The 24,854-nt window shown below is 52.9% G+C and overlaps 2 protein-coding genes across 2 annotated transcripts; both read left to right on the forward strand.

Moving 5' to 3' along the window:
* Window positions 1-521: 521 nt before the first annotated feature.
* On the forward strand, window positions 522-1,520 carry SPBR_00841 (uncharacterized protein; the record flags this gene model as incomplete). The annotated part of the gene is made up of 1 exon (XM_040759160.1): window positions 522-1,520. One exon carries the CDS (start codon window positions 522-524, stop codon window positions 1,518-1,520), a length of 999 nt encoding a protein of 332 aa, XP_040618616.1.
* An 11,033-nt stretch (window positions 1,521-12,553) lies between these two features.
* SPBR_00119 (uncharacterized protein) lies at window positions 12,554-15,846 on the forward strand (the record flags this gene model as incomplete). Its single annotated transcript, XM_040758439.1, has 2 exons — window positions 12,554-12,576; window positions 13,026-15,846. The coding sequence occupies 2 exons, from the start codon at window positions 12,554-12,556 to the stop codon at window positions 15,844-15,846; spliced, it is 2,844 nt and encodes a 947-aa protein (XP_040618617.1).
* Window positions 15,847-24,854: the final 9,008 nt, after the last annotated feature.

Genomic DNA, 24,854 nt, shown 5'->3' on the forward strand with positions numbered 1-24,854 from the left:
TCAAGTGAACAGACTGGCATCAATTTATGGACAAAGAAAATCCTCTGGCAGTTTGTCACCTGACTGCTCCGAGCAATGACGTCGCCACCGAGATTATAAGGCAAGTGCACCCCTGGCGTCAGTTTAAACAACCCCTCAGCTAGGAACCAGGGAAGGAGCTGCCCATCATCATCATACCCCAGCAACGTGGGAAGAAGGACACTTTGCCCCTTTTATATAAAAGTGCACACGCTTGTCTGCGCCTTTTTCTTTCTCGTCAGGCAATGAGAGCATCGAAGACAATCGTCACGGATTCCACACTCTCGAACTGGTTCATTCCGCACTACAAACTCCACTGGTCCAGCATAACGTAGCCGATTAACGCAAAAGCACAACACTTCCTCTACCTCCTCAACGTTGGGCAGTAAACTCAGCTTAACAAACGCTTACAGTTCCGCCTGCTTACACATAACTTTGCCGCGCTTCTTTACAGCTCGGAGGGTACCCAACGTTGACAGCTTAGCGTACCTCCGTCGACGACAATGGCGCCCATCCCCATCTACTCGAAAAGCCCCATCAGCGCGGCCAAGGCAGACGGCGTGACGCCCAAAACGGAGAGCGGCGCCGACAGCAATAGTCACGCCGGCAGATACGCGCCAGAGACGCCAACAAAGACAACGCCATTGGGTGCGGGTGCAGGAGGGCCGCCGCCGCCTCAACCCGGCGCTGTCCCCGGCCTGCCCCAGCCGACCGGCACCGGCCAAAGCCCGAGCTACCGCGGCCAATACGCACCGCCTCCGCCGGCAACAACGTCGGCCGTTGGCTCGTCTTCCAGACCATCCACCAACTACACTCCGCCCCCGCCCCAACCGGGTGCCGTTCCCGTGCCGCCCTCGACAACCGGCGCCACCAACTACGTCCGGGCTGGCGCATCGCCTGCACCGCCGACGACAACTGCCGCGGCCGTTTTGCCTCCGCCCCCACGTGCCGGCGAGTCGCTGGCCAGCACGGGCATTCTCGGCGCGCAAACACAAACGCAAACGCAAACACAGCAGGCACAACAACCGACCTCGACCATGTCTCTGCCGCCCCAGATGGGCATGGCCCCGCTCACGGCGTTGCCGTATCCCTCTGCTGCACGGGGCACATCGACAGTAACGACCCAAGGCGCGGCCTACGGCGGTATTCCGCAGCCGACGGGCCTGGCCCAGGGCCTAGCCATGGGTGAGCAGCAGGAACGGCAGCAGGTCAACCTGAACCACCCACCAGGGTACGTGCAGGACCCCTACGCGGCAGAGATGACCGGCTCCCAGCGGGCGGCGGCAGCACAGGTCGGCACCAGCGGTGGCGGTGGCGGTGGACATGGCGGCTTGTCGTCGTACCACAGCAGCAGCGCGTTCAACAGCAGCAACCGCTCCACGTTTGACGACGGGAACGGCGAGGGCCTCTGGGACGCGGCCAAGAAGTTTGCCGTGTCAGCCGGCGAGCGGCTGTCCGCGGCGGAGACAGAGGTGTGGCGGCGGATCAATAATCAGAGTTAAGGAGTAGGGGGTGAAGAGGTGGAAACCGAGGAAAGCCCTCCTTTTCTCCCACGTCAATCATTTACGCGCGCGTGTTTTCTGCGTCTTGTTTTTTGCTGTTTTTTCGTCGAGCTGTGTTTTTTTTGTGACTCCTTTGTTTTTGTTTATAATTTAGTAGCCTTGGATTATTATTGGCCTGGAAAAAGCAATCGAACGAGACACTCAGCTCACGAGGGGTCGGGGGCGTGTGGGACATAGTGCCAGACGCTCTATGACGGCTGACAGGAGGACATGGAGACCAAGAAGGCGTACAATACACATATCAACACAAAAATCAACACGAGAACCACCTGCGGCACAGTCACATATACCATCACCCTCACGATAGCCTGGCCACCACAAAACAAACAGCCCGTCTCCACCACGGCAACCGTGAGGGGATATATATACGACTGGAATGGATGACACGACGCAGGCTATCTTGGGCACTTTATCCAACACGCCTTAGTCGTTCCTTTGTCAGACTTTGAGCTGCCAATACGAGCAGGTGCCGCGGTTTGGAAGGATATGAAGTGAGCGCTTTTACAACAGGACAGATGGTCAGGAAAACAAGACTATTGGAAACATCGGTGTGGGCGTCGTCAACCTAGCAGAGATTCACATCCGTTTTGGTAGAGGGAAGAAATATGAGCAGTCCTAAGCGTCAACAAAGACTTAATTGATTTGCCGTATCGTGACGAAGACAAATAGACAAGCCACGGGATTTGCCCCAAGCAGCGGACATGGTTCACCGTAGAAAGTTCAAATATTGACATTATCGTCGTCAATACATCTACACCGTATATGGCTGGACAAGCAGGAGTCGTGTTCTGCTGTTCCCTCCGTCCTGTATAATGCCGCTGTTGCGGTTAAATTCAATCATGTGAGCGCCATCCGATGACACGATATCTGAGCCAGTGCCGCTATCTGGATATGAGGCCTTGTACCGACTTTGTTGACATTCTAACCATTGTCGAGACTGGCCGGACAACCTTTCCCGTCGTTGTCTAGATATAGATGGTGGCTTACGGTGGGAAAGGACACGAAACTAGGCTGACCGGCCGTGAGGCTGTACGCAAGTGTGAGCATACGAGAAGCACGGGCGAAAAGTAAGATGATGACATATTTCGTAACAAGGTGAAGCCGTTGGATAGCTGACGGTATCTGAAATAAGTCTTTTCAGCATGGGACTCGAAATTTTCGTCAACGAAATCGAGGTCGTACGTGTGATGGAGTCTACGTAGTTGTTTATTTTCAAGTCTCTTCAAGACATTCATGAGCTGAGCAATTCCACAAAAGTATTGTATTCCTAGGCTCCGTTTTCAAAGAACGCCTATATATGCACTACCACTGACTCCGTCTTCGCCGAGGATGGCCATCGGATGCAGGAACAAAGTATCGTTGCTGATACATCTACACCGTATAACAGTCCGACAAGAGCTAATCGCATCTTGTATCTACTATTATTGTTATTCACGTTTTTTTCTTCTGCTCACGAGGCCCAGGTTCTGTAGGGCCGTTGTCGCTTTGTCGCGGTACGGCTGTGCGGTTAAAAGCAAGTCGGACGGCGTTGAAGGCGAACAGTGTCGATGTGCAATCTTAAAATATTTCCTAATACGGACGAGTTTGTTATGCGTTAACACAATGGTTGGAGGTTGCGGAAAACAACGAAGGAGAAAAGCAGGTGCCTACGAGCGTCAGCTGAGCGCGAGAAAGCGGAAAAACGAGCGTAAAAAAAAAGCAGACGGTCAACGTCAAGGAACACAAGGAACAGGAACCGACCGTTTGGAGCCCCTGCCTGTTGGTCTTCTCGTTCCTCTCTACAACTCGTTTCGTTTTGTTCCTCGCCCAGCTGCCTCTCGCCCTGCGATGATGCTACCCAATCCAGCCTGTCCCGGCATTTCTTGGCCGGGGCCCTTGCTACGGGTAGGCCGAGAGAGGGCCGCGGAAAGCCCAGTAAGTACGAAGAACACGAACAAGCGAGGATCATAGAAGCCCACTAGAAAGGTGAAAGATGAAAGTATGTCGTAGTGGGCAATGCACACAAACACTGGACAAGGGCCCTTACGGGGCAGGGAAACGTGAGGCCTGTAAAAATGAAAACGAGTCATTCAGTGGAGAAACAGGCAAAGGGAACCTCCGCGTACGACATACAAATCACCCAAGCGGCCTCGATAACAGGCCCAGTAGGCCGCTAGAACAGGATCGGGCATTCGTCGCAGGATTGGCGAGGTTTTGAAGTGGATGGTTTGGGCCAGATCCTAGACGGGTCAAGCACCACGATTACTTCTGCATGCTCTTCGGCCTTCCGCCACACAAGTAGTGGCCACTGACATGCGATAACAACTCCCATATGGCCGAGAGCGAGAGCACGTTGAAAAAAAAAAAAAAAAGAAAAAAAAAGAAAAGAAAAAGAAAACACCGACAAGGGTCGTGCTGTGCGTGTCGTGGCTGAATATTGTGTGCAGAGAGGCGCATTCAGGGGGATGAAAAGTAAAATTGGCAGTTAAAGCAAAATGCCTGCACTAGCACGCACCGGGCTACGACATGGACGGGGATCCGAGTCTGTTCGCAAAATGGCGTACGTCGTAATTTACACCGCAGACGTAAAATAGACGCAAAAGGATGATCGCCAGCCAGGTACAGATCAGAATGAGCATCAGTACGGGAATACAGAGATTCCACAGAGATGCAAGCAGGGTTCGAAGAGCTCCAGAGGGTTTGGCTAGGAGGGAAGAGGCAAAAATGGGAAAGGTAAGCCAGTATACGAGAGCGTGACAAAAGAAGATTGAGGGATTCTGTGGATGCTCAGGGTAGAGAGGCCGGGAGGAGAACAATGGGACCGAGGCGGCCGGGCGGACTGGCGAGGAACTACGTTTCCATGCATTTTACAGCAAAAAAGAGTGGCATCCTGGTTGACTGACGATGTGTTGAGTGATCGCTCGTGTCGGAACCTGTGGATGTCGTCGGGCCAGTGGTGATTCCGCCTTCTCTGTTTGTTGTTTTGCTGCATGTCGTTGTATTCTTGGGAGTACGTCCGCCGCATTTTCACGTCTTCCACGCCTCTCTATTTAGCCGTATGCAATTCCCCGCGTCACCCCATTGTCCTCTCACGATCATGTTTTCGTCTATTCTCTCGACGGTGGCATCGTTTTAAGAGATTGTGTGGCGGTCTACCGTCTACTGTCTTTACGACTAAGCAAAGCTGAGAAAGCATGACCAACTCGATGATCTCCTACGGCTATGCTCGACGGCAACTCAGCCGGGTGGCGTGCATCTCAGAGGCCAAATATAGTATTGCTTCCAGCGTATCATCTTGTGCTCGATCGTTCCTGACCGCTGTCACCGCCCGTTAGCTGTAGCCTGTTGCTCAGGTGTTGTGGACGTTGTGGACATTGTGGACGTTGTCGAGGTGCGGGAAGCACTATCGAGAGCGGACCCAAGAGGCCAGGACATGGTGCGCCTTCGGCTTCCTCACACTTTGCATCTGCGTTTTATTTTTCTCCACAGCCACACACAGACACACACCTCCCCGGATATTAAAAGTTTATGCAAGCACCCTAGCGTCAGCTCCAGGAGTCGGGTCGGTCTCTTTATTTTATATTGGAGAAGACAATAGAAAAATAAGGAACGATGGATAAAGGACAAGACTTGCCAACTGGCTTAATCTATGTGGAATGCGTATCCCGCTCTGCGGGACGCAGGCGAAATAGATTAAATTGTGGGAGGAAGGCAAAAAAATAAAAAATAAAATAAAAAATTGTGTGCCACGTAAATACGGCGAGACATCCTTGAGAGAAATAATGATGATATCAGATGCAGGACATGCGCACCTAGATGTACCACACTGTAGCCGCAACCCACCTCACACGTTTTCATCCTTCCGGTTTTGTTGGCATTTCTTTGTCAGACTCCCGTCAACATTGCAGTCCCTTCTCGAGTTTGCCTTGGATAGATGATGCTGCATGATAGATCGAGTTACATGCTCTTGTCACTTACGTGCCCCTGGACGTTTGCGATGCCGTACGTGTGGACGCCGTTACTGGATACCATTTGTGCCTGCTTTGCGTCTTTGTGCAGTAGAGTGTTTGCAAGCCATGCCGTTGGCAGAAGAGCGTGACGAATCAACGGAGTCGGCTATCGTCAAGCTTGTTCGTTTTTGTTCCCGATTGTGGACGCGGCATATAAGATGCCTCTGTTAAGATCCCTCCTCTTCACTCCTCCCAGTGCTCTTTACAATCACCCACCAATGTTGTATTCTTCCTGGATGTGACGGTGCGGCCGAACGGGTGGCGGAGGCGCGCGCGTCAAGAGAAGAAGAGAGACGTGAACGTGGTGTTGGTGACGACTCGCTGTCGTTCTTTTTATTCCTCGGTCTGTCTCAGCTTTCAATGGGCTGCTTCCATCGCGATGGTTCACGTAACTGTGTACGCTCTGCCCCATGTGGTACATCGTAGTCGTTTCTTGTTTCTTGTTTCTTTCCTCTCCCTCTGCAACGCTATGCTGTGAACCAGGCATATGCCTGTGTTATGCTAATGTGCACATGAAGGAGTGACGAAACAACGACAGTAAACGAACGAAAGGGAAAAGACGAGCAAGTGGAAAGATGAGTTGAAACATTAGTGGCGATGTTTTCTTTTGCTCAGCTCGCAAACTTCTTATAGGTGCAAGTGCAATGTGGCATGTCAGGTCCAGCCCGCGGGGTAAGGATCGTGAGGGGCCTCCTGAACACAGCCAGGTGTAGTCCTTTTCTTGGTACCATCTTGCAACCATCGCCACAGCCTCTTTGGTGCTTCATTCGCACTCTGTTTTTGCGCCTCCATTCGGTGTGCGTACCTGTGGCTGTGAACCGGCAAAAAGTGTTCAGGGGCAGGGGCAAATCAAGACAGGGGCAGGGGTTGCTGGCAGTTGAACCTCGCGGAAAAAAGAAGAGGACAAGAGGCAAAGCAGCAAACGAATCAAGTGCACATCTTCAGCCAGCCTTTGTCCAAGTCTGGTCCGCCCTCCCTCCCTCTTTGCTGTCGTCTTGGTCCACCTTTGTCCCGCCGTCTGCATGCCCAGACGCCGAAGCTTCATCCAATACTGGACGCTGGACGACCGCCGGCCCTGCAGATGTCCAACAGCGGCACTCTGGATGACACGTTTTCTACGTCGGAGTGTGCGTTCCTGCCCTCCATCATTTTCGGACCTTTTGCTTGTCCACGGGCGCGAGGATTTCGAGGTTCTCGTACAAGGGCACCGCAAGGGACCGAGGACGACAACAGACAAGAGACAAAGGGCCTCGTTCACGAATTCAATTCGTCACCGGTACTACCCTGACACCGCCATCCATCGGCGAGTCGAGACCTTTCTTGTCCTTCCCGAGCAAGGCCCAAACAATGCCAAGAAACGAAAATAGGGACTGCCGAAGCAGGGACCTGTGTGAAGGGGTTTGAGGAGAAGAAGATGACGAAAACCACACGAGCAGAGGGACGATCGAGACCGCCGCGATCATACGGAGAATTATGATGAAGACGAGTAGCCGAAATAGACACTGGTCTGGACGGACCGTTTTGAACAAGGACAAAACTCATGATTGCACGCCGCGGCAGCAAACAAAACAGGAGCGACAAAGGGGGATTATTTGGCGCGGCTGCGGTTTGACAAGTGTTTGCTGGACCACCGATCCATTGTATCATCTTGGGGACACGACTCCGCAACGAAGGAGTTAAGGGGGGAAAAGGCTGTTTGATTTTTGTTTAAGAGAACACACAGACAGTAGAGGTGGCAGACGTTGTTGAGCTGACTTTGAGATGCTCCTGTCCATGACGAAAGGTAAGGAAGACCCCTAAAAAAAGAAAAAGAAAATAGAGCTCTCGAGTATCGTGGGTTTGTCTTGCGAGGAAAGTTGTTCTTCTCACCATGCGTTGGGGCACGGCAGCTGCAGTTGGTCGTGTGTACTTGTGTACAGTCGTGTCTTGACGCGTGTGGGGGCAACTGCTGGCTCATTCGCACTGCAACTTTTTTTGGGGGGGGAGGCAAAGGCACGCTTCCACTTATGGTATTTCGTACGTCGATGTCAACACGTAGAGGCACTGGAACAGCCCAGCGAATAAAAACGGGGCCACCGGTCGCGCCTGCGGTAGTGGCGGGGTCCTGCGACAGATCTGAGACGGGCTAGCCCACCCCGCGCTCCGCTTGTAGCGGTACTCTTTTCATCACTAAATGAGTGCCCCAGTGAAGGTGCCTCTACAAGGATCCAGTTAATCGACGGCCCACCCTCCACGGCTTGGCGGCGTTTTCCGTTGGGGCTCCTTCCCTTTACTCTCACTTACACGCTCGTACGCTGTCGGCGCAGAATGTCACTCGACGTCTTGCTTCCGTCCACCCCGTAACCACGTAACCACGCACGCGAACACGCGCGAGCGACGCTTCAACTCGGCAGCTGCCCCTGCATATGGCTGTGTGGCCCAATCAGGCACCATTGACAGCGTGGCCAAACTGGACTTCAAACGTCACCTTGTGCTACTCAATACGTCGTTTTTCTCCGGGACTCATTTTCTTCACCAGACGTCTCGCCTTCGTCCAGTTGTTTTCAACCCACAACCGAGTCGACAGTTGCCTTGCCGGCGTTTTCCATTCTCACCATCGCCTTCGCCCACGCGGCCAGGAGCCTCGACACTTTTGCGTCCCCGTCCCTTGCTTTCCTCCCCACGGTCTCGCCTCCGTCTCGGGCCATCACAAAACAAAACGAAACTCGTTGGCCGGCAACTCTGGCTTCCGTACAGAGCACATACGTGGAGGCGTCATTCGTGTTCGAACAGGCGCCAATCACTGAAATTCTCCGTCCAAGTCCCAATCTCCATGGGTTGTGTCGGGTCTCCTATATACATACATTTCGTTGACTTGCGAAAAGCGTCTTCGTTTGCTTGTCCTTAACTCAACAGCCCCTGGTCACGTCCCCGATTCGCTAAATAGTCGACCTTTGTTCGAGGTTCCATTCTCCATAACGGGTAGCACACCCCAGACGGGTGGGTATGGCTCCTTTCCGTACGGCTCACAGTGACATACCTCCTCAACATCGTTCACAATCATGTCCGTCCCAGTCGTGGACGGTTTTGCCTCCATTCTCTTACTTGGGCTTCGCCGTTTAACTCCGTTTTACGGCCACTTTCATATCTTCATGCTCACAAACCCAGTTCCTGGCGGATAAAGTGTTTTAACAGAAATCCTGAGCTGTATCTTGACAGACTAGAACGAGTACCGTTTGTCTTGTTTTTTTGAGATTGTGAGTGTCTCCTCTCGACGCCAAAAATAGGCCACCGCCATTCTGGATTCCGAAACAACGTCTCTGCATTCGGCTGATCTGCTGGTCGTGATGTCCGCAATGGAAATCAGCAGTCTTGAACACTTGAGTCATGTCGATGCCAGCACACCGTATTGTGTGAGGACGGAGTGCACCGGTTTGGCCAGCAAGAAACCGGCTTCCCCGACGCAGATTAACGTGCCGTAACCTGCAATTTTACACGGACTCCATTTTCACGTCCTCGTGATCTTCACGGGGTCTCGGGCTGCTCGTGTGCAATATAGTAAACAGGGCGGCCAGTGGACAAGAAATTCTCTCTCCAAATCGATGTGCCCCTGGTTTTCAGCTTTCCCCCTTTCGAGTAATTTTGATTCTCCACGATGCTCAACCACGGAGTCGGTTGTGGGTGATTGACGGTGCGTCTTGGTCGAGGATCAGGATCAAAGTCAAAACAGAACAAGAAGAAATACACGCAAACAACCTTGTTCTAGCAGCGGAAACTTTCCTCTCCAGGATGTCTCCTGTTCAAGATATCTCAAGGGTGTCTCCAGGATGTTGATCTGGGACAATACGACGGTGGTATTCTCACAGAAACAGAGTAAAAGGAAGCACTGAGACGAGGGACGAAAACAAAAACAAAACGACAAAAGTCAAATAGGTCTCCCTTTTGATGCTCTTCCGTGGTTCATGGATCGTTTCTTGAGGAATCTCACGGACGTTTAGGCGCTAGCACGATGTCGAGCAACACGGTCAAAACATCGGGAAAAAAAATACAAACAAGAGACACTTTTGTTGTCTCTCTACATGTACACACCTCAACTTAAACTTTGCGCCGCCGACGATCATTCTGTCCACAGACCGTTTTTCTATCTTGTGTGTCGCCTTAGTATCGGCGTGGTTGTTGTGTTTCCTCTGAAGGGTTCGTGGCATGCACATCAGGAGAAGCAAAACTTTGCATGGCGTATCCTTTATTTTTGTCTCCTTCTCTGTACATGTGGTGACGCACCGTTTTGTCAACTGCTTGTCGCCGCTCTTCCCCCCTTTGTCGAGATGAGACAAGCTTCCGCTTCAAACCGCCCCTCCGCGCGGCCCATCTTTGTCTCCACCGTCATTGCCTACAGTCAACGTCTTCAATACGTCGTACGCCATACGCGTCTTGCAGCCAAAAAAGACGTTTCTGATTCCGTCTTCGGTCTTTGGTGATTCCTCCGTTTTCAGTCTTTGTTTGCCATTCGCTTTGCTCTCGTCTTCTCTTAACGTCGTACGTCTTTTCTCCCTACTGTGTACGTCTCCCAAACGACCCCTGTCCATAGGGGAAAGCCCAAGGTGGGATGACGCTGTCTGTGTGTACGTGCCAACCCTGTCGCCGACGGCCTTATTGTTTTATGTTTCCCAAAAGGGCAACCGTCTAGGGTTTTACATCCGCTGTCCCACTTTATCCTTCTCTCTTCTCTCATTTTTTTTCCTTCTCTTTTTCTCTTCGTCCACGTCAACGGCCACATCACATTGGTAGGCGGACTTCACCGTCGTCTTCCCCCTCTCCCCTCATACCGAGCACTCGCCGTCCAAATGTGCCACCCCTGGCTTCCCAAACAGATTCCACCACACGTTTTACGACGTACGGTGGACGCCTACAGCACGCACGCCGCTTGATGGACCTCACCACATCTCTCGCCCGTCCTCTGTTCCGTCCAACATAGGTCGTATGTTGCAACTCGAATACCGTCTCCCCACCCAACCCACACCCCAGGGCTGAGTGCCTCTTCTTGCCCCTTGTTGCCTTTTTCTTGCTCGTGAGCCACAAACTGCAGCACTTTCTTGTCTCAGAGAGTCCGGCTTAGCTCCTACCGGTGTTCCGAGCTCTGCCCGTGCTGAGTCCGCTGTGTCTGTGTCGTCCTCATCGTTTTAGTCGTTTTGCTTGTTTTGGCCACCCTTCCCAGCTGTGTCGAAGTATTTGCTTGATTCTCGATTCTCCATCTTTGATTTCTCTCCTTGCCACGTCTGCACACCTGTGGCAGCGCAACTCGTCTCGCCCTCCTCGCTCTTCGTAGCCCCCGTCTCGTTTCTCACTTTTCTCGTTCGATGCTAACGTACTCCTAACGTACTCTGTGCTTTCCATTGCCAGCTATAGCTTTCTCTAGGTCCCTCATATACTCATCGTCGTCCTGCACCGCCTCCCTCTGGGCCTTTTTTCGTTCTGTTTTGTCTACTTTTTCCAATTCCTTTTCTTTCCCACAAATCATACCCCCCTCCCCGTTCGCACTTCCTTTTTGCTGGTTCTATTTTTTTTCTGCTTGCCGTTTTCTGTTCCTGTCTCCCTCCCATCGGGCCCGAACCTAGGTAACCATTTTCTCTCCCACATTCTCCTTCGCTCCTCTCTCTCCCTTCGGCTCCTACGTCCTGCTTGCAGCGCTAGTCACTCCATAACCCTGCCATTATTCTTCTTCTTTCTTTACTTGTCGTGCCTTGTCTTGCCTTGGTCTTTTGGTACTTCTCTACTTTAACCCATTATAGCCCCCTCTGGTCTATAATATACCAAGAGCTGGCTCTTTCCTCTCTCCCTTCGTCCTCTCTTTTCTCTCTCTGTTCCCTCTTTTATCGGATCGTATTTGTTTTATCCGCCCGAGCTTTTAGTCCCTTTCGGCCAACTCCAGTCTCTCCTTCTGTTATACCCATGGTTGAACTGCTTACTTTCTCTTTTTATTTCTTCCTTTCTTGACTTTCCTTGACCCTCTGGACTGGTTCTTAATATCGGAGACCTCATACATTCCTTTACTGCTCGAATTTCTTTATTTTCTTTCCTTCTCGACACTCCCTCCCTCCTATTCGAAAATCTTTTTATATACCGTCTTGCAACAATACGACCAAAGTCAACCTTGGACTGCACACAAACACATCACACACTGTCAACAAACCACACCCCCCTCCCCGGCGACACTACTTTTTTTCTACAGTCTCTTTTTCCATCTTTCTCTCCCGCCCCCTCTCTGAGAGGCCAATTTCTCTTTCCAGACACCTACACACACCCCACACATACACTCCTTCTCTTTTCTTACCTACAACCCCTTCTCTTGGTACCTTTTTTGCAACTCGTTTTGCCAGATATTATTATACCCTCTTCCCTCTTAAGACTTCCTGTCTTTTATCTTCGCCATTTTGCCAACCTATCTCTGTCTTTCTTGCAGCGTTTCATCGATAGTGTTGACCACCACGCCCCAAGAGAGAAAAAAAAGGGAACGAAAACAGAACACGGCGACAAGACAACAACAACGCCAACAACACAACACCACTCGACGGCAACAAGCGCAATAAAAAACAAATAAGACCGTACGACAGTCGGTCGGCGATACGCCCTTTGATCGATCACAAGAGAGAACAGCGCAGTATTCGCACATTCGAAGACCGTCTCCAACGTTATCCCCCCGGCCCTCCTGAGCCCATCGTCTTTCAGACAACAATATCGTCTAGATCTGCGACCAAGAACTGGGAAACTCGACCTTTGAAGTTCCAGCCGTTCTGCCATCCATGGTGAGAACAGCCTCAGTCCACAGAACTCCAGTTTCCGGCCCTCTGACCTCAACGGAGCGTTGTGTCCGTCTTGGGGGGGCAAAAATCGTCCGAGTCCGTTCATGCTAACGCTCTTCCTCCTTTGCCTCCGTTCTCGTCTCTCCTCGCCCAGTTTCCGTTGTATACCTCTTCTATCTGAAAACAACGACAGCCAACAATCGCCATGGACATTGACCAGGCACAAATGTAGGTATTTTCTTCGCGGTTTTGCGTCTTGACAGTTCCTCCGCGCGGCTCCGCCTCATCTATCTGATTCTTCCTCGTCCGCGCGTGCTCGTGTTCTTGCTGTCGAGTGCCCCATCGAGGCCTTGCTGTTTGTTTTCCGTCCGTCAGTCGACCTGGTCAAGGTTGATTGCCTCGATGTTCACGCTTCTCAACGCTCTTTATTAAACAGCACTCTCGCCCTCCCCCGGTCTGGCCCTGGTCCTGGCCACTCCTTGCCTTTTACATGTCCCGTTGTCATTTCTGTCTATTGTTTTTGGTGTTCTCGACTGTGTTTATTTACACTGTCCTTGTCTTGGCTCACTTATTTGTTTATGCGTGGCTGTTGCGTTCCTCTCTTTTGATCGTATACTTACACGCGCACAAACAAACAGACACATCCAAACAACGCCGTCGTTTGTCTTTCATCACAGCACAGACGGCAAGAGCGACAACAGCCTGGTAGACCTGGACATGGACCTCAACGACATCCATGGCCCAGGCCAAAGGCAAGGCCATGAATTTGGCCACGACTCTGTGACGGTGCCGCCCACAACGGCGACCCCGGCGACATCGACATTTGCGACTACGGCGGCGACGACGACGACGACGACGACCACAACCATGGCCGACCAGCCGCCAACACCATTGCCTGCCGATGCAGACCAGAAGCAGCTGCAAACGTCACAAAACATGTGGACAACACCAACATCCCACGGCCTCCGCCCGCGGCCGGCCACGATCCACGAGGGCTTTTCATACTGCATGGGCGAGGCATACGACGGCCTGACATCGTGGGATACGTCGTCCACCACCCAGTCCACAACCCAGTCGCAGTCGCGGCCCATCTCGATGCACCAAGAGTTTGACGACGGCTGCAACTGGACACAGGCCGTGGGCCAGCAGAAGCCGCTCGAGGACGACAGCCTGGATCTGCAGCACCTGGTGGACAGCGACATTGGCATGGGCATCGGCCAGGCGTACACGACCGACGAGGCCATTCCCATTCTGGATCTGCGGTTTTCAGCCGCATCAGGTGGCAACGGTGGCGGCGCCAACCGCCGGCTGTCCGGCTCGTCCTTTACCATGTCGACGACGGGCGGCCTCTCGGACATGCCCTCTTACGAAGATTTCTCGGCGGCGCTGTCGGATGCGCCCTCGTTCTCGTCCGAAAGCTACCCGCCGCCGTCGAACCGCAACTCGCTCATGTCCTCCACACAGCTGTCGCCCGTGGCCTCGCCACGTATGACGCCACAGGGCCGCTCGGAACTGGTGCGTACACAGAGCCGCGGTCGTGCGTCGCCCTCACCTCGACCCGGTCTGCGAGCTGCGCCATACAGCATGGAAGGCCCCCGCAACAAGCGGTGGTCCACGGGCTCGTACGGCACCATGCCGAACCGGAGGCCGTCACCATTTGTCTACCACGGCGGTGTCGCAAACAACATGCTGGGCGCGGCCACGGCGTCGTCGTCCACGCAACAGCACCAGTCATCGCCTACGGCCGCCAACGGCCAGCTGCCGCTCAACATGGGCAACTTGCAGCAAGCGTCGGTCGCGGCAGCAGCCGCTGCTGCGGCTGCTGCCGGCGTACCTGCCCAAAATCCGTTTTTCCTGTCGGCCCACCACGTCGCGGCTGCCACTTCGGGCTACAACCGCCACAGCATGCTCCTGCCGACGCAGCTTCCGTCACAGGCAGGTGCCATGGCCTTCCACCACCCGCACTTGGAAGGAAGCGGCGCCGGCGGCGGCTTCCCTGGCGCGCATCATTTCGCACCCCATCCCAACATGATATCGACGCACGCCGGCGGCCTGCACCCGCACCCACATCCCATCCCCGGCCACCATCTCCAGCTCGGCAGCAACAACCACTTGGGCCCTGTGCCGTCCAACGCCTTTGACCCCGCAGCGCACCACCACCATCCACACCAGCCCGCGCCGCTGCTCTCCCATGGGCTGTTCCGCATGCTCCAGAGCAATGCCGACCCCCATTCTCTGCATCACCACGGCGGCGGCCTCCATCACCACTACGCGGACCTGTCCGACCCGCCCGACTTGTACGCGTCCCTCCACGAGGACCAGGTGCCGCCGCCGCCCGAAGACATGAACCCGGCGGACCCGGACCTGATGCCCCACGAGCAGGAGCTCCGGTTCACGGGCGATCTGTACACGCCCAAATGGGTCCGCGGCCACGGCAACAAGCGCGAGGGATGGTGCGGCATCTGCAAGCCGGGCCGGTGGCTTGTGCTCAAGAACTCGGCGTTTTGGTACGACAAGAGCTTTACGCACGGCATCAGCGCCGCGACGGGCAACCCGTTCCAGGAGCCCCTGGAGACACGCCGCATGGACGGCAACCCAGACGTGTGGGAGGGCCTGTGTGGCAGCTGCAACGAGTGGATCGCGCTGGTGAGCAGCAAGAAGAAGGGCACGACGTGGTTCCGGCACGCGTACAAGTGCCACACGCACCCCAAGATCAAGGATGCGCCGAAGCGGCGGCGGGAGAGCAGCCATGCTCGGGCGGGCGGCCTCAACGCAAGTGCGAATGCAAATGCAAACGGAGGCGGCCCCGGACCTGTCGTCAAGTCGCGCCCCAACAGCCAGTGCGGACCTAGTCTGCAGGTGACGACGGCCGGACCGATGCCAGGCTCGGGCGCACCGCCGCCTATGCCTCATACGCCGCTGACACCACAGCTCACACCGGTCCCAGCGTCGGCCACAACGGTCACACCCACGTCGGGGCCAACGGGGGCTGCCAATGTGCTCCCTGTCCAGATGCCCATTCCCGTGTCTCTAGCCATGGCCGGGCTGTCGTCGATGCCGTCGGAGGCCGAGCAGATGATCCTGCATCAGCAGCAGCAACAGCAGCAACAGCAGCAGCAGCAGTCATCATCACCTCTCGGCGAGTCGCACGCTCAACAGCCGAGCCCACTAGACTATGCTCATCTCCCTCCATCTCACCCGCCGCCATCACACCCGCCTCCGCCAGTCCCACCACGCTCACATCTGCGTTTGCAACAGGCTCAGCAGCAGGCCCAACAACAGCACATGGCACAGATGGGGGCGATGCAGCAGCATCACCAACAGATGCAACAACAGGCACAGCAACAGGCACAGCAGCATGCACAGCAACAGGCGCAGATGCAGGCGCAGCAACAAAGAAGTCTGCAGCATGTCCGTCAACCGCAACCACCACCCCAGCAGGCACGTCCGATGATGACGCCCATGGCCTCTATTGAAGGCCTGGGCAACATGATCTAGGGTGTGGGTATTGTGTGTTCTCATTTTACATTCTATTTTATTCTTATGTTTATTTTCTTCCCATTGTTTACCTTTCTTTTTTTCATATTCAACATCAACGTCAAGAGGAGGAAACGCACTCTCGGTACGAACCAGTTTTACACCATCACGGCCTTTTTACATATATATTATTGAAAGGACAAGGAGACGGCAAAGAATGAGGAAAAGAAGGACAAATACCCCAGGCTGTGGCATCTTGAGTTGGTTTTTTTTTGTTTAGCATTTACCTCCCCTCATTTCCTATTCGTTTGTTTACTTGCTCTTTCGCCGCCACAAATCCAACACACAAGAAAAACACAAAAACACAAAAACACAAAAACAAAAAAGGGCTGTCACAGGAACCTCCCAACCAACATTACACGGCACGACTGGGTCACTGTCGCGAACGACGACGTGATGTGGTATTTATGAACAAGAAAATATGAAGATGCACATCCACGTTTTACACCCCGGCGGTATGAATGAGAATTAACGACCAGTCATGTGTTATTTTTCTGTTTTTCTGATTGCTATTTTTTGTCTTTTACTTTTCCTTTGTTCAGTCCGCAGTAGTTTAGTACAGTTTACATTTTTCAATGAGTTCCTTTTAGGACGTCTCCCTCCAACTTCCTGCACTCATACATTTGATATCTAGCACACGATCTGTGCAAGGCTGCACTATGCCGTGCACTAATGCACATTTTCAACACAAGGCTGCACGTGTGCATTTATGAATTCATATACGACGTATTTCGTACATACTGCCGACTCCATGCGATGTGCAATGTTATGTCTCGTCCCTTTTTCCTGTCCGAGACTGTGGGCTGCTTGTGTTGATCGGCATGTGCACATTTTTGTCCACCGGAACGACGGCGGCGGGATCAGCCTCCTCTCATATCGTTGGACGATGAACGACAAACGCCAGACGATGAACGGATCGACGCATATTTTCAAACTGGTAGTCCACGATCGTCCCTGTCAGGCAGTTGTCAGGTACGGAGAATGTAAAAGAGAGATAACAGGGACTCGCGAGAATGATTTCAAATATTCCTCCCGGGCTTGCCTTGCTTGTCATTTGTCTCCGCGTGCTGGTTTTCACGGCAAAAAAGATCTCCTTTGCTAAGATCCCCGAAGGAGATCTTTTTCGGCAGAAGATCACTCAAGTCTTGCGCTTTCTACATTCTTCGTTTGTCGCTCACCCGACCGTATCCTTGTCTGCACATAAGTCTCTTCTTGCTTCTTTGACACCCTTACTTGGGGCCATGGTCTCACCCAAGAAGACTTACGGCTTATTTTGGCCACCAGCAAATGTAGAAAGGACAGAGGTGAGACAAGAGGCTCCTTTTTCTTCGTGTGTTTGTGTACAGACAGGCCCGCAGCACCAAACCTACCAAAGAATATGGAGAGTGCATACTGTCTGGGCGACATCATAGCAACAATAGGTATTTAGAAGAAATAACAAAACGTATGACACCGACCAAATAGGATTAGAGCGACCGCCCAATGCAGGGAGGGTAGAGCCACATTGAAACTTCGGAAAGAAGTAAGCACAGAAGGCGAACGATGTCTCCTGGAGCAAAGGGCGCACTACACTCACCGGTCGTAGCTGATGGACATGTCTTGCTTCTCCTTTGCCACATTGCTTGGATACACTTGTTGCACCGGACAATGAATGGCTCGCCATGGCAGTGTCTCATTATGTACTCACAACAACTGCTCCGTATGTAGTTTCTTAATTTGACACTTTGCACTACACTGAATATGCGCTTTTGCCCAGCGTTCTTCCGTTCTTCAACTTGGGAAACCAAACTATTGGCCATAAGAACGATTGGCAGCTGCATTGGGCAGGACAGTATAGCCCGAAATGGACGAGAGTATTTACTTTTTTATTTTTCCACGTCGCCCACATCGTCCTGTGTCCCAAACAGATGGGGAAGAGCTTCATAAAAAAGATACGGAAATTGAAAGACGGGCCACAAAGAAAGCGCCCAATACACTGTCTCGCCAGGGGCAGGGCAATTCTGCCTTTATTCTACACGGCGCCAGAAACGTATACGATGAAGATTTCAGATTTCATGTTGCGATCTTCAGATGCACACCTTCTTTCTCAGGTGCTTCAGCGCTTGGGGCCCCGAGGAGACACGGCATAAACGATGACTGAAACGGGCGCTTGCTGAAGTTGGAAAGGCTGCGGAATACATGACGCATTTCAAAATAATAAATGTAAAGCACGCCTCTCCCACACAACTGCGTCGAAACACAACAGAGTTGCCTCTGTCGTTCGACATGTATTCGTAGGCATCGTTTGTAGACGTCCGTGGTCCACTCTCACTGTCCGCACTCTCCCCGTATCGTCTGATCCTTCGGCATGGCCTTGTCGAGCCCGAATCGAGGGAGGACTGCACTGCTGTAGAGCCTGTCGCAATGGTTCCACTTGTTTTGTGTGTCGCTGCCAAGTCGTCTATCTGCTAGGAAATATTGATCCTCTCTCTCCCTTGCGTCAGAGACCGACTTGGCAGCAAACGAACATCCACAGACCGGAATGGACTCGAAAAGAGAGCAAGAAACAATGGCTACAAGTGCAATGTGCTTGATCGCGAGTGGTCATAATTTGCGACTTGCTGAATCTAGGCCTCTGTATTTCAAAAGAACCGTGCATTCCAATATGTACGACATATGTGTAAAGGGAGTAAATACCCCGTACGGACGCTGATTTTACACTTTCTTCAGATTTCCGCACTCACACACACACGCCAAAAAAAGACACCGTTCTGTGCCTGCACGATTGCACAAAGCGGCAAAGTGCACAGGGCTTAGTCCACTGGAGGCAAGAGACAAAGTGGTCCACCGATTCGCCGGGGCACAGAGAAGAGCATGGATCGAACTGCAAAGAGATGGTTTCTGCGCAGTTTTACGCAACGTACGACGTAAAGGTACTAGGCCATTCTTGTCTGAGAATGTAGCGAGAAGGAGAGAAAAGGTTGCAAAGAGACAGTACGGAGACACCGCCTTCCAACCTGCTCGTTCGGCTATTAAGAAAAGAACCACGGCACGTTTCTACCGGAGCACAATCAACGAGTATCCGGCCAGTCAAGCAAATAAAGATACAAACACCGGCAGGGGGTTGCGGCGCAGGTTTATTTTTATCGTCTCGCTTGGGATGCTCGTACGTCGTACGACAACAAAAAAAAGACGTTGACGGCGAGTGGGGACGGACAGGACAAAAGGTTGGGTTGGTTGTGGGTTGCACGGTCGTAGGGCAGCATGACACAGGCATTACGGCGTAATACAACGTGCTCCGCAAACAAAAATCAATTGTGTACCTCGCGGCGAACGACATATCAGAGACGCACCAAGGCTGCCTCAACAAAATGTCCCTGGCTGGCTTTGGCTGTAAGTTCCCAGACCCGAGCTGTGATTGGCTCGGGGCGTCCAGCCAGACACAATCTGTTCCTGGTCCTGTCTTGACCCAGTCCCTGAATCCGCGTGCGATAGGGTCACTATTTTGGGCGCCAACGAGTGGCAAAATGCACGGCCCCTTTTTCATGTGAGAGGGGAGCTCGGGAGAGGCTGTTGGAGGCAATTACTCCGCAGGTCGTATTTGTTATGCGCCGTACCACATTCGACGTATCTCACGCACTTCTTGGAAGGTTTTGCACGAGGATGACTAAACTTCGACTGGTTTTACTTTCCATCGTCGGAGATGCTGAATACTAAATGGGTACGATACGACATACGCCGCACTTGAACGAATGTCGAAAAATAAAAATGCATTACAAGTGTACACAAAAGGCGGCCGGGGAAGGCAGCCAGGTGGTCAGCAACTCAATTGCAAGAGGCCCTAGTAGGGCAATAATAAAAAAGCCTTGGAACTAATGCTGCAAGCACTCTAAGATACCAAGTCAAGTTGCTCCGGCCAGACCATGGGCCACCCAGTCAGCCATTTTAGCTTCTGTGTGTTGTCTTCGCATTGCAACCAATGATGGGGGATTCCAATAGTGTAATACGTCGTAATACCGACAGAATTCATCCCCCGCCTGGTCTGGGATGGAGAGAAAATCTCACAAACGTGGAGTAGAAAATACAACCGATCCATTGTAAAAAGTGGTAAAATGAGAGAAAAACCGGTTGTGGACGGCGTAGTGAGTATGTACGAGTTGTCTAGCAGGGACCGGGGGCACCAAAGACCACTGCACATAAAAAACGACAAGGAACAGGTCGCTCCGAAGGATTTCAACTTCCGGCATCTGGGCTGTGTCAACGTCAGTACTTCGACACATTTTCCTGCGAGTCGTCTCTACTCCGTCGGCCTTCCAGATGTCAGGACAGGGGGGAGTGTTAGCCAGAGGCCTGGCCCTACCTGATTCCTTAGCAATGAGACTGAAGAAGATTGTTGGAAGGAAGAGGCAACTGGGGCGTTACCTTGCTTTCACACTGCCTTGTTCATGAATCTATGACAACGCCAGGCATTCTTGGCGTACTGCGTTTGAGAAGGAAGGTTTGCCCGGCACTTAGCCTGACATGCAATGTGACAGGGGACGCACAAAACGTGCGCACAATGAGCGAGGGCTCTGCAGAACCGAAATGAGACGAAAGCATACTTCGTAGAACAAACGACACGTTCACTGTCACGCCGCATCTACTATGCAGGAACAAAACCACAACCAGACTCTCGCCGCCGCAGATACGACCTGTAATACGACGTACAAGCCTGCACAGGTTGACAAAAGGCTGGGGGCATCTGCAGGAACGAGATTGAGGTTTGCCACGCTGGCAGTCTGCGGTTGGTATCGTAATCCAAATTACTTCGTTCTGCTGGACTTGGGCAAAAGAGGCGAGAGACAGACGACAACGTATAGAGACCGTCCGATTGTTTGCCGGAGTCAAATCCGACGACCCCGACAGCCCGAGCTCGCTGTCGACTGTCCACGTACCATGTAGAAAACATTGTCGATTTGTTTACCCTCACACTCTGGACGTCCCTTGCCGTGCTCCGTACTCCGTAAAGACTTGGATAACGCTCTCAAAATGGAGAGCGAAAGGGACGGCCCCATGCTGTTCCCGAGCAAGCATTTTTGCACATTGCCCGGCCGCTCCGCAGTAGCTTAATGGGGCTCTTCCACGCCAGGCCAGGACCATGAGGCTCTTCTGTTCCGCTCAGGTGCCACCCCGGAGCCCGGTTCCTTGGGGCTGTTTTGGTTCTGTGGTTGTTTGGGATTGTCCCGTTTTCATTCCACTGCTGTGTCGTTTTGTTCCGGCTTCCGGAGGGCGAAAGCGGCGGCCAGTCGGCCTACACGGCGTCCTCGAGTCGGAGAGGCTGCGCTATTGTACGGAGTACTCCCCATTCAAAACGCTGGTCGAGAAGCGTATGGTATAGGCATAGATTTGTCGCCTCCCCTTCGGCATGTGGGGAAGACTATTGAATTGGGAGATGCACACCCCAAACTCGTTTTGAGCCTTTTGCTGGCTCGTAATCAAGATTGGATTAAGCACCAAAAAAGTCCAAGAAGGGTAGGACCATATGGAACGCTAGAAGCGCAAGAGCGATCCAGCAGCCAACCGACAACCACGCTACGCCAAAACGAGCCATTTTTCCAGTTGGCCCTTTCAGCTGAACCGGGGTACCGGGGCACCACCAAGAACTGCTAGAGCATGAGACGATGCAATACTGTGTAAGGAGACGAAAATAGGCGTGACGATCGCATTACGAATTTCTCGAATACGACGAGCCCTATTCAGATCACTCAGATGGTGCTTTCAGATTCGACTCCATGCAACCAGCACCCGAAGAGGAAGTCGCGGTCACGCAATCCCGCCGAGAGCGACAGGGCTTGACGAGGCAGGCACGACAACCCGACAACGCCCTATCATTCAGACCGTATTTTGCAACTTCCGCATTCGAAACAGCAAGTTCAATAAATGAAGGCATTCCAAGGCGGACTGGAGGATGAGATGGCTTAGGACGTTGATAGAGAGAACAGGCCGCTGCAGTCAAGAGGGCAACTGGCAGCTGCATTGGCCTATGGCAGAGCTGCCCGAAGCGACCTGTCCCACGCACCCTCGAGCAGTCTCCTGTCAGCTGCATGCAAGAAGGATCGGGGTTTTCGCCGTGCAGTGTGCAGTGAAATGCCTGCAGCGATGGCCGCCCCTGGCCAATCGTTGCTGTTGAGCTCGACCTGCAGCTAGGCAGAGCAAGGGGCTCTGTTTGATGACGGAACAAAAGACGAGACGGAAAGGACGAGTCAAGAGCCAAGTCTACACAGAGCAAAACAGACGCTGCGAACCAGTGGCATCGTGAAGCTCACACAGCTCGAAACAGCGCTGCGGAGAAGCACGCAAAACAACCAACAGCTTGAGGCTCACCGTTTGGCTCACCGTTTGGCTCACCTGTTTGAACATGCAGTCTGGCGGAGAAATTTGACAATGATGCATACGAAGCAGGCTGTGCCGACGCTCGCTGCTTTTACGTATCTTCCCCACTGCAGCCCTTTGGTTGCCGTTCCCCGGATCGCGGACGGACGTTAATTTCGACCTGTGTAGGTAAGGAGCTTCTCCGCAAGATGGAGCTCTCAAAATTGGTATTGGCAAAAAAAAAAAAACAGCACTATGCTGCCTGCTTGGTTCTGAATCGAATTGGCTTCATGTCGGTTTCTTTGTTGCCACACGTCTTGAGCTCTGCGAGTGATTACCTAAAACCTGCTGTAAGCAAAGTGCCAATCTGTCGATGCGCTAAAAGCGAAGATCGACCACCAGGGGCCCAAACTACCCTTATGACCCAGCACCAGCGCCGAGTGTCCAGCTCGTGCCTCGACGGTCTTTTGGTTGGCTCAGGGGCACTTCATCTCGGCGGGCCACTAGCAATGTCTGTGCCTCTGGTGCCTCGCTGTGGCACGCTTTCCTCCAACCTGTCTCCAGACACTCTGTGCGAAGTCAGTACGACTACATATGTCGTCCGTAAAGCACCAGGCAAATCAAGGCATCGAATTCTTGTTAGACGCCACTCTCCGTCCATCGGGGCCCGTCTTTTGCTCGTATTCCGTGTCATCCTGCCCCGTCCGCCGGCAGATGTCGGGGCTATCGAGCCATTTCCTCCCTGTCGAGCACGTAGCAATTTTCTTTTGTTGGCTTCTACCAGAGCAACCGTTCGCAGGACCACAGGTTCCTCCGTATTACATTTGCATGCTCTCGAAGACTCTGACGACCTGATTTCACACTCCCTGTCCACTGTTGTTGTCGCTCGGCTCCCAGCAAGGGCGAGAAATAGGACCAGCTGAATGCCAATCGCTGCAATGGTAGTATCCACCAGCGAGAACTGTTACTCTTCAGGTCGCGCCGGTCCCCCAGCTTTTTCCCTTTCCAGCAAACCCCACCGAGAAAAAATGTAAAGGCATACTCTGTAAGATGATTGTGCCCACAGCATCTGTGTGCGCTAGAGTAAACCGAAGTAAACCAAGCGACCTTTGCACCAACCCACAGCGGAGTGGGGCGGCCTAGACGCTCGCTGAGATGTATCTTAATTCCTTCGTATGTTGTACTTTTCGTGCATCGTTGGGGATGTGTCTGAAGCTCCCACAAGACCAGAGACCGGCCACTTGCTGGTGTGCGATCGACGTCGTTGCTCAAGAAGCGTAGCCACATAGCATTTCCCTGTTTGGCGCGAGGTCGCCAGTAATCCAAGAGACAAGAAGACAAGCTCCCTGTAAGGCGTAGCTCAGACGGTCTGCTCTTTCCCCGTTCTGACTCTGTTCGTCCCCGTTCTTCCGTTCTTGCCAGTTCGTCGCCGCCCATCTTGCCCGTTTGGGACACAAGCACCCTCGTGCCTGCCGCCCATGGATGGACAGGACGCAGACACGCAGACCGCCTCCACCGCCTACCTCAGAAGGCACCTGAACGAGTCCTGGCACGCACTCACTCCCCTGGAAGGCAATGTAGCACGACGGTACCTTTTGTCCATTGTCTGCTATTACCCGGTTCGACGTATTTTATGTTTCTTTCTTATACACAGTACGTTGATAGGTGCTGATCCGCTAATATCTTGTACGTTGGTCTCGACATCGTACTACTAGTTTTGGCTGCTGTTGTCTGTTTACAGTCCTCTCTTCGTGCTTGCCCCCTGCTCTTTCCTTGTCGGGCTCTTGCCGCAGAATTTTCATTCTTCGACTGGCCTGTTTCGTCTCTCGGGCATTTGCCTGCACGTTCTCGCACTTTCCCTGTGCGCATATGGCTACCTCGTTCACTGGCACTGCTACCAGCAGGACGACGTAGCCACCCGCGCTATGTGTCGTACACCTCCTTGCTTCTTTCCGATTCGGCTAGTGGACAGCAGCTTCCCACTTTCCGCCCCTCTCGCTCTCGCATGCACGCTCCTGTGCAGTTGCCTCCGTGCGGTCCCTCACGCCTGCCTTCCCTGGACCTGGTCCGCTCTGCCGTTCTAGTTCTACATTGCTTTCTTTTGTCCCCCTAACCTAGTTTCATGCCCAGTCCGCAAACCAAGGTCGTCCGGATTTGAGGCTATTCCGACTCTGTCTGCGTTGCTCCCCGTCAGATATCTGATTTCTCCCTGTCGACTGTGGACGCTATGACGAGCGGCTTCTTTTGTCTTGTGCCCATCTCCTTCTCGTCTTCCAATTTCCAGATCGCTATTTCTTCCCCAGTCACATATCTTACCTCCTGCCAGCCTCCCTGGAAACTACTATCAGCAAGTCTTGAACGACGATCACCGACAACCGACAGCGAAAGGAGAACGAAGACGAGATGAGACAAGCTTTCCGTCCATGGCCCCGTTCATCTCGTCTTCATAATTGCTTCATCGGTCCCTCGCTGTGTGTGCACACTCTCCACACACTGTTCCTTTGACGGACCCGTATGACGGATCAAGAAGTATTTTACGACATACTTTGCATCAGTCCCCCCCTGTTCCTCCCGTATGACGCTGCCGCCTCCAGTGCACGCACACGCCCATCTAATCCAATCCACTTCCTCACACACAC

The sequence above is a fragment of the Sporothrix brasiliensis genome (genome assembly GCF_000820605.1).
Source record: "Sporothrix brasiliensis 5110 chromosome Unknown Cont19, whole genome shotgun sequence".
Taxonomy (NCBI): Eukaryota; Fungi; Ascomycota; class Sordariomycetes; order Ophiostomatales; family Ophiostomataceae; genus Sporothrix; species Sporothrix brasiliensis.